This window comes from Cupressus sempervirens, chromosome 10 (genome assembly GCF_028749045.1).
Source record: "Cupressus sempervirens isolate cs-2001-9-10 chromosome 10, ASM2874904v1, whole genome shotgun sequence".
Lineage (NCBI taxonomy): Eukaryota > Viridiplantae > Streptophyta > Pinopsida > Cupressales > Cupressaceae > Cupressus > Cupressus sempervirens.
This window is the reverse complement of record NC_143127.1, coordinates 919,415,370-919,431,613: the sequence shown is the minus strand read 5'-3', so window position 1 is coordinate 919,431,613 and position 16,244 is coordinate 919,415,370. Positions and strand designations below refer to the sequence as shown.

The 16,244-nt window shown below is 36.5% G+C and overlaps 1 protein-coding gene across 1 annotated transcript in view; it reads right to left on the bottom strand.

Annotated features, from left to right (window-relative positions):
* The window catches only part of LOC149537007 (phosphate transporter PHO1 homolog 10-like), a 351,025-nt gene that overhangs the window by 245,754 nt on the left and 89,027 nt on the right, over positions 1–16,244 (bottom strand). The window contains exon 6 of the mRNA XM_089806833.1: positions 6,812–6,941. Within this exon, the coding sequence (XP_089662959.1) occupies positions 6,812–6,941 (130 nt within the window). The remainder of the gene's footprint in view (positions 1–6,811; positions 6,942–16,244) is intronic.

Here is a 16,244-nt window from a genome sequence, read left to right as displayed (position 1 = left end):
AAGAAAAGTTGCCGAAATTTGAAGGCGATGGTACAGCCGACCCCCTCCGACATTGTAAGACATGCGAGATGATTTGGCGGGCAAATGGAATCACAGATGCCGACGAATGGGTCAAGCAATTTTCGGCAACCCTACGGGGTGTCGCGATTGATTGGTTTTCGGATATAGATCCGCAGAAGCTGGATACATGGGATAACATTAAAAAGGAGTTCTTGGCAGAATTTAAACTCTTGCAGGATGATAATGAAATCGTAGCGAAAATTTTCAATACCAAGCAAGGGAAGCACGAAACTGTCTGTGTCTACGCCAGGATATTAAAAGACTTAATAAACAAAATGGAAAGCAAGCCAACAGAAGGATTGCAGAAAAGGTGGTTTGTGGACGGCCTACGCTCACAGTTGCGGATGAAAATAAAAATTGTACCACCATTGTCATATGTCGATGCTTATAACAGAGCACTGGACCTTGAAAGTGCGCAGAAGACAAAGAAGAAGAAAAATAGCTCCTCTGACTCTGATGATGACAAATCTGCTAGAGATGATAGCGGCGACGACGAAGGTAGTAGCAAAAAGGTTCCTGCCTTACAGAAGGATATGGTTTGAATGATGGAGTTTAAAAATATGCAAAAAGAGCCATAAGGTAGTGAATTGTGATGCACGGAATGTAAGACCGAGGGTTATACTAAAGGATCGTGTCCGAAGAACCAATTCTGTGACATCTATCAAATCATGGGACATTCAACAAAAGACTGCCCCTTTAACATGAAGACAAGAGGATCTCCGCAGGTGTTTCTCACACAGGAGGCTTCCCCGTCAGGTAGTAGCGGAAACACGAATATCGCTGGTGCTACATCCGGAGGATACAGGAATAATAACAGAGGGCAAAATAACAATGCAAACAATAACAATAATAATGGGAGCCGAAGTCAAACTCAGTATGATGCAAACGGACGACCGATCGTTCAATGCTGAGCGTGTAATTTGTGGGGTCATTTTGCACGGGATTGTACAACAGCAAACACACCGAAATTATTATGCAGATGGTGCGGACCCGGCAATCACGAAGATTCCAAGTGTCCAAAGGCTGGAGTAAACTTGATCATTGTTGGCACGGATGTAGAGGAGGTTCTGGCAATTACATAGAGGCAAGCGGAGGAAAAGAAAAAAATGGGGGAAGCGCAGGCGAAAATTGCAAAGGCATCGTCGGCAGGGACATCTTAGTTGAAGGACATTACCGGCACCTTGGCAAGGAACTTCGCAGAACAAAACATTATACGACAGATCTTACAAATGGAGATACCAGTCAAGATAAGTGACCTCCTTCTCACAATGCCCTAGTTACGGACGGCCATTCTGAATCATACACCATTTTCGAAAGTACCGGAGGACATAGGAAGGAATAGTAGGGAAGTGATGACAACAGACCCAATGCTGCTGGCACTCACCTCCGAACAGCATCCGACGATCGTCGAGATGGAGATTTTGGAAAATATTTTGACAGAGACAATTGTTGACGGAGGGTCCGGCGTGAATGTCTTACCGGAAGATACCTGGAAGAAGTTGGAAAAGTCGACGCTGTGGCCACCTACATTCCAGTTGCTCACGGCGGACCAGCACGGGATCAAACCGTTGGGAACCTTAAGAGCGCAAACGGTAACTATTGGTACGCAACCATTTTTATTGGATTTTGTGGTTATTCCATTGAAAAGAAAAGGATATGATGCTATTCTGGGACGAGATTGGTTGGTGCAAGCAAAAGTAAAGTATGATTGGAAACGAAATACCCTATCAATGGAGGGCGGAGGCAAAAGATTCACAATTGACCTGCACACACAAATGGTCGGCGAGGAGGCAGCATCGTCAGATTCAGAAAGTGACGGCGAAAGTGACAATGAAGCAAAGAGGAGAATGGAACCAGACAAAGGAGTATTGAGACTTGACGAAGGATCGAATGATGATGACCTGGACTTGGTGAATGGCCTGTTCCACTGGCAAATAGAAGACTATGAACTATTTCCGAGTTGCAATATGTTAACGGTCGACGAACGTGACAAAACACAGGAAAATGAATGTCTGGAGGAATGCAAGGAAGCGGAAGAAGGAAAAGCTGCCATGGCTGAAGCTGTGGGGAAGAACATACAGTCTGAACACAGAAAAACGAAAGATCCCACTGTCCGGTACATGGTGAATGGACCGCACGGAAAGAAAAGGTTACACTGCAGCATAAAATTAGTGGAAGGGCACCGACAGCAAGGAAATAATCCAGTTGCGCGATAACTGCAGGCACATTGGGCAACAGAGGTGGCACAGAAAAAACGTAAGCCATACGACGGTCAGAATGAAATCAAAGTCGAAAAGTTTAAGGGCAGAGGGGTTGGACCATATCAGATTCGGAAGGTCGGTGACAATGGGGCAATCAAACTAGCAACCTTGGATGGACAAGAGATAGCTCAGTCAGTTAACAGATACAAGTTGAAACCATATTGTGCAAGAAAGTTCTCGCCATCATTGAATCCTGCATCGTCGTCATTACAGCACTTTGGCGGCGACGTCGTCCGAAGGTACCCTTGTTATTTGATGTATTCGAATTTTTTTTTTAAAAAAAATTAGAAAAAAACAAGGGCCTCGCGGACAACTGCCTGTCCGCGGGCACTGAAAGTCCCGCAGACAGGTTGTCCGCAAGCAGAGAAAGCCGCAGATGGTCCCCGCGGACAGTCTGTCCGCGGGTGGTTATAAGCCCTGCGGGCAGCTGTCCGTGGGCACAAAAAAAAATTTCACATCCTCCGCCAAAGATAGCCCGTGGATTTACAATCAATTCCGAAAAAATTTTAAGAAGCCTCAGACGGTAAGGGAAAAGACCGCGAGCATATAAAAAAAAGAACTTCGCCGTCTTAAGACTCTTCCGCGGGTTGCAATTGGAGAACAACATTCCTGTGCATTAAGAAGAGACAGAGTCGAGCTTAAAACTTAATTTATGAAGACTGCAAAGGCAGTGTCAAGTGTTTTCTGTTAGGGATTGGCGGACATTATTCCGTGCACATCAAGCCAATAGCCAATATGAGATGAAGTTTTTTCTATTACCTCCCTGAGTCATTCGAACGGAGGCCTGGGGAGAATCGATTCTGTGTGTCGTGACAAACTGGCGAAACAGTAACAGACAAACAGAAGAGAGGGGTTGCTAAAAAAAAAAAAAAAAAACACGACGACAGACTCAAGTTGTTCAGAATGAGTTACAGATGATGCCAAAGGAAAGGGGACGCATCTGTGGTTGCCAGAAAGAGTGCAGAATCGACAGAAAATGACAGAAATGGTGAGTTCCATGCATTTCTGTGTGGGTTGCGAAGTGCTAATTTGGTCTGCCCCAGGACCCCGTGGGGGCGCTGCCCCTCGACCCTGCCGGGGGCATTGCCCCCTGGACCCCTAGTCGTTGCGGATATCAGTTGTGGGAGTCTGACCAGTTGAGAAGAGTTGAAATTGCTGCAGGCATGGACTTTCTGTGTACCAGAAGCAGTGGAAGCAGGTGTTGGCTGTGAGGCTGTCTTGGTGGATGCGTAGAGAGCTCGGGAGGAGCTAATCATCCAGTTGGAGGCAGTGCAGCGACACTTGGCTCGAGATACCCAGGTGTTGGAAGTAGAGAAAGCAGCACAGGTGGCTATCAAGGTCAGCTTCATCAAGGAGGCAGTGTTGTGTTAGCAGAGGCTAGAGGCACAGGACGAAGGTGACAGTGATGTGTCAAAAGCAGATTTCTCTTGTTGTAGTCACTCTGTTAATGTACTTTGTTTGTTAATTTGTCTCAGATATTTTGTCAGTCATTAGGAGACAACTTTTCTTTTTGGGGGGGATGGTGTTAGCCGACTGGATGGGTCCGGCGGTGTTTCTGTAGCCAACGGGGTGATGTCCGGCGGTGTTTTGTATTCTGTAGCCGACGAGGTGATGTCCGGCGGTATTTCTGTATTCTGTAGCCGACGGTCCGGCGGTGTTTCTGTATTTTGTAGCCGACGGGTAAATAGTTTGTAGCAAATGTAATGTTGTGGCCGACGGACTCCTTCGGGAAGGTTCAGCGGTAGTATTTACATCCCGTCTAGGATCATTGTAAAGCATCATTCACTTACTATTGCGAATATTATTCTACTATTATTGTCATTGTCTATATGCGTTGATTTCTTTACCTATACGGTAAACAGACCAGTATTATTATATACTGTCAATGGCAAATAAAACTTACTTAATAACAGCAGATTACATATTGTAATGCATGCTTACCATCGAAGCGTTGACAAAAGAATATTAACCAATATTACTTTTCGTTTCAAACCATCGTGACCCGATTCAGAATTGTTGGGTTATATTTTGATATGTGACTCTTCATCACCTCTTCTCACTGTGCCATTTCTTCTACATATATATATTATGATCTGCAGTCTGAAGTAGATAAATCACAGTGGAAATCGTACTCTCACACTTGCAGATCATAATACATAAAATAATCAGAGATATATTCTGTTTTTAATACATATCATCAATAAACTAAATAACAATATCTTAACGTCTGCATTATCAAAACTTATAAAATTGAGATTTACACCAATCAAGATTACAGCATAAGAAAACTAAACATTGAGAACAACTCTCCTTTCCTGTAAAACACAACTTGCCATTCACAATGTTCGATAAAACTGTTTGGAAAAAGTACACCTCTTGCAAGTACATTCAATACTTTCAGCTATTATAACAGCAGCTACAAATAATGAATATCATTTTTGTTTGGAATCATACTATTGCAATCATTGGATCTCATCATAATTCTTGCTTGCATAAATACTATCATGCTGATTGTGTGCATATGGATCTTAGAAAATAATCACATAATTGCTCCTTTTTTTGTACAAAACTGTGCTTTCTATCATTTTGTGGTAAGGAACATGATTGTTGATCCAGTGTTGGCATGATTTTGAGATAATACATGAACTCTGAATAGCACCATCTGTTTTTATTAAAGCTCATTGAATCTTGTTTTATCTACTATCTCTTGATCAACGACACGCTGCTCAAACCTTTGTGGGAGCCATATTTTACATCCACATGTTGTTAATTCACTTTTCCTGCACATTACACAAACTAGTTAGGAAAATGGAACAGTGTTTTGGATTTTGGATAACATGGACATTTGTTATAAGGTATTTCATGACAGGCTGGTCATTGCTTAGATCCCCAGATCTAACCATATTCTTGTGTGATTGCAAGGTATTCAGCTTTAGAAAATGGGAAAGCAGAAAAGCTGGAGCGCACAAAGTCAAACATCAGCAACTTTGCCAATCATTTAGGCAATGACTGGCCCCATTACTCTCATAGCTCTTTTCATTCTTTGCACATGTATTCATATTGTGTATTCAAACATTGTTCTATTTTCTGTAGCTAGTTTCACGGTTTGTGTGAAGCATTTGAATACTCTGATTAATAGGATTTTTATTTTCAGAAAAGGATAGTTGATGGAATACCAGTTTATATCATGTTGCTCTCTCTTTTCTTCATAAAATATAAAATCTATGCATGACTGGGATCAAAGTAAATGTTTTTGTATTACAGCATAAGACAATTAGATTTTTGGAATGACCACTCTATAGCAAGTATGACTCTACCTATCTGAGCCTGTGGGTGAAAAATAAGTAACAGAATACACACAAGATTCTGGATATTATTACTGATCCTAGACAAGTCTTTTAAAACAGAATTTCAGTTGAACAGAGAGCACTGCATATGCTACAGAAGCTAATTTGACTTCTCAAGGTGTTGAAGTATCAATGTTAACAAAACCGTTAGAGTTCTTTAATGAAGTTTAGCTCTCCTATTTCAAATCCTTGTTGTGTAAAAGGTTGTAGCCTCAACGAAGTGTGAGTGAGTTGTAGCTCACTATATTTTAGATCATTACCTATATCTTGTTGCTGTAAGAAGAGTTGAATCTCTGTTTGTACTGAGTAGCAGCCCAATTTTTGAAGAATAGTGATAACGTGGCTTTTACCCAAAAGGGTTTTCACGAGATAATCTTGTGCGTTCATCTCTTCTTTGCTTCCCCTTAAGCTATTTTTGTTTTGAACTTTTGAAATATTGATTCACCCCCTTCCCCTCTCAATATTTTTGTGTTTTTCATCAACTTTTTTATGAGTATACTTTTTAGTATAGATGCAATTTAAGGGCATAATTTTAGAGCATGCCGGGCCAGCAAAGATACCAATTTGTACAATGTTCTTAGGTGCTTATAGTGTTTTAAATAAATGAACTTCTGGTGTTGATTGTCTATGTATTTTTGGCATCAATAATTCGGATCACACTCCGTGATCCATCATCAATTAAAAAACCAGAAATTCACGCATTTAAAATTCAAATGGACTGTTGAAATCTGATAAATTTAATTTTCAGTGTTTTCAACCCTTTTTTCTTGCATGCTACTGAGTTGCAAGATAACCCAGTGAAAATCCAACTGGAAAAAAGTCACAAGTATTTACAGTCAGTTTGTAAACTGTGATCTCTATTACCAAAAGAAGTAATTTATGGGAAGAAAACTATTGAGGGGAAGAACAAACAACTCAACTGTTCTAGTTTGAGGAATTACCAGTCAAGGAGAATGTCAAATGAATCATCGTGAGAAGCTGATCTCCCTAATTTAAATCATTATTTGTTTTTTACTTGTTCTTTGTATGCAAGATTTCTTAAACAATCAAAGTGAAGTTTATCAATTAACATAAAAGTAAAAAATGCAACTTTCTATACATTGTCTAGATTCATATCCTAGCAAGCTAGCATCATAAACTCACCAATTAAAAAGGTAACTCTATGTTTTTCTCTTTTCCTCAATGGCCTTAGTACTTGCATTGCATTACGATGATTTCCATTTGTGAAGTACTTTGTAAAAGTAGATTCCACTCTTTCTAACAACTTGCCCACCTAAAAAAAGAAAATAAATATTAGCTAGAAATTAAGCATTTGACTGTTTCCAATATTATTGAATACGAATGCAAATAGCCAGATCTCAAACACAAACAAAAACCTAAGAGGAAAATGAAAGACGGCATTAAAGCAGTCATGAAACCAATTTAAAGATGGTAACCAATGAGAAACTCAATATCATTTCATGCTATAGTTGTTCTATCTGAAAAACATTTCAAACCACCTTAACTTGCAAATAATATAGAAGTACCTCTACTAGATGATAGTTACAATGTGTTAGCATGAATGCTGATGATACTACATTGGTGGAGTATCCTTAGTATTCGATAGTATTGACATGTTGCGTTCATGACTATGTTTGTTATTGATGTCAACGTAGTATTGTTTCTGTAAAGACTAGGAGAATAGCAGCCAGAGATCTTACTGGTGCAAACAATGGTTTGATTGTCTAGTGATGTGCAGTTAAGGACATGTTGCAGACTATGTCTCGATGACGTGGTTAAGTGTGCAAAGTCTAAGTCGAACGAATATGGCAGTCATACCTAATTTACTGCGAGCAATATAGAATGTTGGGTTGATGAACAGCCACAGTGTGTGAAAAAGAGTGTCTCCTACCTTAAAGGGAAGGCTCCCCCTTCTCACCGTTCCTTGGATCAACTCAAGGTAAGAAAGAAGTTGAGAGATTTATAAATAGGGTGTTACTAATATCCTTTCTTCTTAACATTCAAGTAAGGATCCACTTACTTGTAGAATGAATAATGGGCGAGGTGAATCTCTAACTACACTTCTATCAAGAGCTAGAAATAGTGATATCGATAAACCTTCACTAACTCAGGCTAGCGAAAAATATACCGGTTTGACTCTAAGTCCGATCGTACTTCTATATGGAAAAAGCTTTACAAGTAGGGCATAAAGACTCCTAAAAGTAAGAATACTTAACTATTTTGCGAATTAAGACAAAAATACAAGCTACAGACAAAGCTTCTAGCTATAGATTTTCACAATTGTTCCTGGTCAAAGCTCAAGCTTCAATTGTTTCTTAACTCTTTTCTGTGCTCTTTTATTGAACACACAATAATAACATGAATCAAGAAAATAGGCACAAATTATTGTCAAAGCTTCTAATTTGCTCTATCACAATTGCTTCCAGTCAAAGCTTCGAATCCAATTGCTTCTTTTATTCACTTTTTTTCCCAAATTCGTACTACACAATCAAAGTTATGCTTGCACAAATGTGACAAAGCTTTTTTGCATACAACAAAAGATGATTTTTACAATGAGGGGGCTCTCCTTTATATAGGCACAGGAGTTGAGAAAAAGGTGGAGGAAAAAGTGGGAGCAACTCAACCAACTTTGACCAAGTCTAACTACAAAAACTAAAGGGTTACATTCAACTCGCATTGCATCCTTTACATACACATGCAAATCTCATTACATGTAATTACACATCTTCATGTAATACATCCTCTTCAATTACAAACATGAAAGAAGAAGAAGACGGAAGAGAGTTGAAACAATCCTGAAGGACCTTATACTTGACGATGCAATCCCGGATGATCACAAGATCAAAAGTTCCTGTATTTTGTACTGCTGCATTCACCTTGATAACCATGGTGTTACGTCTTCTAATAGCTTGATGTGATTAAACTTTTCTCGTTCAAGTTGTCATGAATTCTCCTTTGTAGATCAGCACAAACTAGAGTCTCTAACACTTTGAAAAACCTTCTTGACGATGTCTAGATGTACACTCCAAATAACTTTCCATCAGCATCTTTAACCTTTTCTTTTTCTTTTTCTTTTTCTTTTTTTTTGCTATAAAGTGCTTGATGCATGGGAATGCGTGCAAATAGAGATTGCTAATTTTCAAAATGTGACTTGGGTTCTTCAAGATGTCATTGCACGAAAAATGATTACATGTAAATGCAACACGGAATGAGGAATGGAAATTGAGATGACATGCAAATGCGGATGGAGGACGAGCTTTTACATGTAAGTGCAAATCAAAGAGATGCAAAGCATGTAATGACATGGGAAGTGGAAAAACATGTATTTGCTTAAGGAGGCGTAAATGCATATGGAGAGGCAAAAATGGAAGCGAAAAATGGGATTACATGCATATGCGGATGGTGTATGAGATAAAAAAATATGTAATCGCATTTGTCGAATGAGATGTGAAGTGTTGTGGCATGAAAAATGGAAAGTGGAGTGAAGTGAAACGTGCTCAAGTTTTTGGGAAAAAACTTGCAATTTCTTCCAAAATGGAGAAAAAACGGAAATGAAAACAAGCAAGACACAAAAACAAGCATATGCCTTTGGCAAAAGACTCAACCATGTCAAAATGCAATGCACTTCAACATGTAATTTTGAATTTGGAGTTTGAGGAAATTCCAAAAGTGTGAAAATGAGAGTTTTCATCATTTTTAAAGGCAAAATGCACTTTTCATGGCATATATATGGACAAATGGCAATCTTCAAGCAATAATATGCATAGAAATAGCAAGATAAGCATGAATTGATGAGCAGGTTAGAAAGATTCCACTTACATGAAGATTAAGTGCCAAAAAAAAAGGAGAAAGAGCCAAAATAGCAAGTTTTATAGACTTAAGACCAATTCTCCCTTAAATCCGGATTTTCAAACAACCTTTTGACTTTTTTCGCACTTGTATGTAATGGACATTCAATGGTCGAATTTGACATGAAAGTGCCAAATAAATGATCTCCAAAGACAATATCATGCATTTAAAACTCAAAAACAATCCCTCTTGATCAAAGGTATGGGTTGGAAATGCAATTTTTTGAGTTTTTTGAACAAAAACATGACTTTTTTATTCAAAAATCTGGGCCATTTTTGCAAAAACGTGGGCCAAAAATGCATATTTTTGAGTATTTTTGACTTGTGAATGCAAAAATGACTTCCCCAAATGCATATAAATAGATCAAAATGCAAAAAAGTGGCTTCAAAACACATAAAAGTGGATTTAAACCCCAATTTTCCAGTCATTTTAAGCAAAAACGTGATTCATCATGAAAGTTTCAAAAACGTTTTTGAGGCAAATAAATCCATTTTAGAAACAAGGAAACTCATTTCCATCCAAAAATGTTTCAAATGGAACAAATCTCATGCAAATTCATTGAGTAAAACTCAAATTATGAGCAAAAATGAAGGAATTTTGGAATTTTTCACAAAAACGTGCCCTAGATATGAACTCCCAAAAATGGTTTTCAGCACATTAAACTCATCTTTGATGAAAGCAAAATTATCACCAAGCAAAAACGCCTTGAATGCAAAAGATTTCGTTCAAATACATGAAGAAAATCTTGAGTTATTGCCAAAATCGGATTCTTGGGGAGCAAGAACACATTTCCTTCTCAAAATCGCACATTTTCATGGTCATTGCATATTTTAAAACATCTCTTCATGTAAAATCGGGCCTTTCGAGGTATATTACATGTTTTAAAATGTCTTTATGCAAAATCACACTTTTTAGAGTGCATTGCATGTTTTAAAACATGCTCATGGGCAAAATCGGACCTTTTGAGGTCAGATGTATGTTTTAAAATGTGTCACATTTTTTATGCTTAAGCACAAAAACTCTACTTTTCATGTCATTGCATCAAAAAGGTCCACTTTCATAAGCTTTTGATGTAATGGCATGAAATGTATCCTCAAAAGTGAGTTTTATATGTAATAACATGAAAAATTTTCACTTTTCATAGTTTTTACATGCAAATGCACATAAAAAGTCCACTTTTAAGGCCTTTAAGTCATGTATTTCACTTAAAATTATAAAAATGTCCTCAATATGGGTCAAAAATAATATTTATGTATCATATTATTCAATATAACACATAAACATTAGTTTAAAGTAACATTTAAATAAGTATTTAATTTTAAAATCAAAAATTAAAAATGTAACTATATAGTTCTATAGTCACTTTAAGTGAAAAATTAAAAAGTAACTCAACTTAAAATTATAACAATAAGTGCATTATAGTCACTTTAAGTTATAAATTTAAAGTAAAAGTAACTTAAAAACATAACAAAAAGTGAGTAAAATGTTATATTTTTTAAAAAGTGAATGTCAAATTGAAAATATAACATCATTTTTTTAATTTGTGTTGTTGCACCTAAAATTTCGACTTTTGAGGTGCTAAAACGGGCATAACTTTTGATTGACAACTCCGATTGACCTCTAGGTTAGACCGATCGAAGGGGAGATTGAAAGGCATGACATGAGCAAAACCAATGAACTAAAAACAAGCAAACACAAACTCAAAAGCAAAGAACGGATTGTGAAGGCTTCACAAATCAAGCAAAGGCTCGACAGAAAGCAAAACGAAAAAGACTTGACGAAGGCTTTCAATAAAAAGATTCATTATATCAATTGGTACTGATTGGTTGCTCAATACTAACCAATTAAATAACAAACTAAACTTAGAGAAATGCGAAACTAAGCTTGAAAAAGTTTCGTACTGTTACCAACGGTTTGTGATGACAAAATGCAGGACAACACAAAAACAGAGTATTGGAGAACAACGTTCTAATGTTTGTTTGCTATCTTACATCTGAGATGCAATGAAGAAGTGTGAAGTCACATAGTGACAGAGGACAGTCATATGATGACATCAGCGAGTCAAGCCCTGGTATCACAGGTCAGAAGTCTTGTACAGACTATGAGTCGACAGTGCTATTGTAAGTAATTTTATTAATTATCTTATTATAATTAATTGGAAAAGCCTCAAGCCCATCTCAAAGAATTATTATGAAGATATAGTATAAAGGAAAGATGTTTTCCTTGTTTGTGGTGTGTCTAATGTTGTATGAATTGCGAAGTACGAAAAGAAGCAGAGTGCTTACTGAATGCTAGTAAGCAATTCAAGGGATTATTAGATGCGAATTGTGTGATCTGGGATCTGGTTACAAAATCTGAAGGAGCAAAAGTCTGATTGACAGGATAGAGAAAGAGGAAGGAAGTACATTTCATTTCTATTAGTCTGCAGGAATAATACAGAGGTCATTTGGACAGTGGGTTCATTGGTCTTCGTATGCACCCTAAAATGGTCACCTAGACTATGGGCCCCCATCATTCAATTTATCAAATTTCCTGAATCAATTGTTTACACTATTTTATTAAATCAATTTCTTTGATTAAATTGTAATTAATTTAATTATTTCAATATTTCCTAAAGGTTTGATCATTTTATCCTAAGTCTTATTTAATTAAAAGAAAAAAAACCTCTCTTTTAATTAAATAATTAATTTACATTTAATTAATTAAGAGAAAAACTCCTCTTTTAATTTAATTAAATATTTCCTATTTAATTAAAAGAACTTACTCCCTTTTAATTAAATAAAAAACCTACTTGAAAAAGGAAATAAATTAAATAAAATTAAATAAATCTTTTTTTAATTTTTTCTACACTTAAATGCACATAATTCATAGTGGGATTCCATTTAATTTTCCTCCTCTTTTTTCATTGGTGGAATTTTATCTCACATGGATCATTCTTTCTCCACCCTTGATTAAATCTTATTGCTTCTTAATGTTAATCATCTATTCATCTTTATAAAAGAGAGCCCTCTCCTCATTTTTCACATCCATGATTATGCTATTGTTATGCTGCAGGTTTGGAGAGCGATTTTTGGAGGAGTTTGAGCATTAAAGCTTTTTGTGGACAACTTCTATCCTCTTGTCTTCTTCTCTCATGCATCCATGGCTTCCATCATTACGATCCATCCTTGCATTTTCATATTAGCTTAGATCCATATTTGTTTTCACAGATTAATATTGCATTGTTATTTCCTTTCATAAATTAGATTTCCCTTCTTGCATTGCTTTGCATTGTCATCATTTAAATTAGCTTGCATCTTCATTTGCATGCATATTTTGATCCTTGAATCTCTCATTTTATAGTGTACTTGCATGGGCACAAACTAGGTCAAACTAAGGGCCTCCATCACAAACTCTTGCACTCCATGAATATAGAGCTATGAGCCGCCATTCGAGACCTCATTCTTGAGCAATCTTGGATATAATGACTCATAGAAGTGTGCTCACATTTTACTTGCTGCTCTTAGATATTTTTGGAGCTAAGCCCCTTATGTGAATTTTTTTAGAGACAAAAAAACCCTAATTCTTAAAGATTTGATCATATCTTCCAAACGGCTTAATAATAAGTGCTTTGATGTATCTCGAAAAAAATTATATATTCCAAAATAAAAAATAAAAAATAAATCCAGGTAGTGAAAACCCAAAAACGGGCACTACTTGAGGCCTTTGGACTCCTGTTTCTTCGCATGTGTCCTCGACACTTCGCCTTTCTCCATCATGCCTTGTCCTTGTTGCCTTGGTTTGGAATTGGTCTTTATCTAGGGGGCATAACTGTATTCGCTTTGGTCTCTTGGCTGCATTAGTTTTTTGCAACATTTAATACTTGGCTTAGGCATAATATTAATGAAATAAATAGCCCCGTCCAATGATGACTCAACCCTCAATTTAAGTGATATTATAAAGTTAAATTATAACTTTATAATAAGTCATTTAATGATTTAATAATAATTTGGCCACTAAAATATTATAACTCCCAAAGTACTCATCATTTAAATATACCATCTAAAATAAGAGTCACATCTATTATTTCTCTGCATGACCACTTTCCAAAAATAGAAAGGGTCCATCTCAATCACCACCTAACTTACCACAAATAGTAAGTACACAAAACTAAGCCCAAATGAAGTCCGATCTGAGCCAAATGAAGACGAATCTGTAACTTATTGAATTGTGTAGAAGATAAGACCCTCTAAAGCCAAGCCATTGTCTCAAAAGACCCTCTATCCACAATAATTAGCCTATGAGGATCACAATAATAGGCTAATCTCTCAAACTCTGACACTGGCGAAAATGGGGACATTACATTTTAATAGGCCTACCCCTTGTGTCCATCATGAGAAAGTGACGACTTCCAAATGATGTCACTTGTATTTGAAGAAGTTATTGTAAGGTGACAAGCTTTTAATAATTTGTATTTTGAGATCAAACAAATTGAGTATATGGTGAATGTCTTGCATCTCAACATTACGCAAGGCCATTACTCAAAGAGTATTTGGTGAATATCATTGATATTTTGGGAGGCCAATTCTCTTAATATCGGATGTGATATCAAACCTTATTTTGAGTTCTTGGTGAATATCATTGATATTGTGGGAGGCCAATACTCTTGATATCAGATGTGATATCACACCTTTTTTTGCATACTTGGTGAATAACATTGATATTTTGGGGTCCAATACTCTCAATATGAAATATAATATCTAAATGATGGATATCTTTTGATTGAAGATATCCTTAATCTTGCTAACTTGATATTACTTTGAGGTAATACGTTGTTTATCCTCCCTAGCTAAGAGGAGGTGTTGATGTTTGGTAGCTTCTGTAGGATAAATCTATATATAATTATATATGAGATATAATTTATATATAAGTTTATTGTTGTATGTCAGAAATTAATATATACATATATATATAAATATATATAACAATGATTGAATATTTGGTAAATTAATTATCTAATTGCCAAATAGACATGTCCCGTTCATGGGACATGTCTCTTCATGGCTTAGTCCGTTTATATATATAAGTGGTCGCTATCATTTGGAAAACACATGCCAAATACAATGGCAGTGCTTAGCACATTTGCAGCAATCCTGAAAAACTAACAGAAGTTTGAACTTCTTGGAGGGAAGGGGGAATTGAAATAAAAGAGACATTTGGGAGCCATTTTCCATTACCCAAGTTATTATCATATCAGCTTTTTGAGCTCTATGAGGGTTTGAATAGCAATTAGGCTTCCAAGAATGGAAAGATCTTAGAAGAATTCAGAGTTGGACATACACCCAACTCTCTAGGTGACAAAATACACAACTTAGATGAGTCTTGGTTTCAGCTTGATATCAAGTGTAGAGAAGTATTCCTTTGCATCAGACCAGATTGGGAAAGATTTGGTTTCAGATTACAGATTGGTGGGGAAATTTGAGTTTTGTATCATTCCCTAGAAATTTTGGGGCCAGTCTAACAGCCAAGGTAAGGGCTGTGTCCTCCCTCTAGCTGGACGTGGGTCAGTAGACAGTGAGCAGAATAGAATTTGGTTTTTCTAGATCAGCACCAGCGATCTGTAGGAGTTGGCTTCCCAAATCAGAGCCAAGACAGCAATTGAATAATAGCCAGGAGTTGAGAATCCCAGCCATACCACTCCTAGCCTGGAGACAGCAGTTGGAAAATTGCAAGATATACAAATTATCTCTGAATTGCTGTACAGATCTGATTAGATCATTATCTGGTATGATTTCATTAGCGATTAATTGAAATTGAAATTTTAAGTCATTTACTGGATCAGTGCAAACGTATGTACTTTTCTATTTAGTATTAATTTAATTCTCAAATGTTGTAATCATTTCATCAAGAAAACAAAAATAAACCATACAACCTCTAAAACCCCAATAAATCACGAATAATCAGAAAAAAAGACTTGGCAAACAAATTAGAATTAGCAAATTCCTATCCAGGGGTAGTTATTTGTAGTTTGGTATCTGAGGGCCCATTCTTAACTTAGAAAAACTATATAGATAGATAGATAGATAGATATACATTTTGTTGATGTTTTTGTAGTTTCTATTGGATAAATCCTATGAAACAAAACTATTGAAGCTGCATATACATATTTAGTATATATGAAATATGATATATACTTAACACACACACACACACACACATATTATGTAATTAATATAATGATCCAAGAGATATTATGTGCATATACATATACACACATATTTTTATATAAACACAGTCAAACAATTTTCATTATATTAATCACATAAGAATGAATAGATGTCATGTCCCCCTTTTAGCGACATAACTTTAATAGGGGATTTGCCTATCATCGACTCTCGTAGGCAAGTGATTATGGGAAGAGGGTCAATTTTGTCTTCTGATGGTTACAATTTTGCTCTCGAAGAATAATAATTAAGTGGGGCCTACTCGCTCTAATATTAAATTAAGGTTGTACTCTAACTTTAAAAAGTTATTTATTTAATTTTATAAAGTTTAATAATTGAAGTACATCATAAAAGATGATTCCGGAAAACTCCCAGAAACTTCTCAGCAAAGTGAATAAATAGAGGACATAAGGCTCCCTTTTGGACAAGCAGTTTAGTGGATTGGATTTCTATTTCAATTAGAGCAATTTGTAGCCATTGGTTTGCAAATTTCCATTAGGTCTTTGGGAACGAAAACTCCCTTG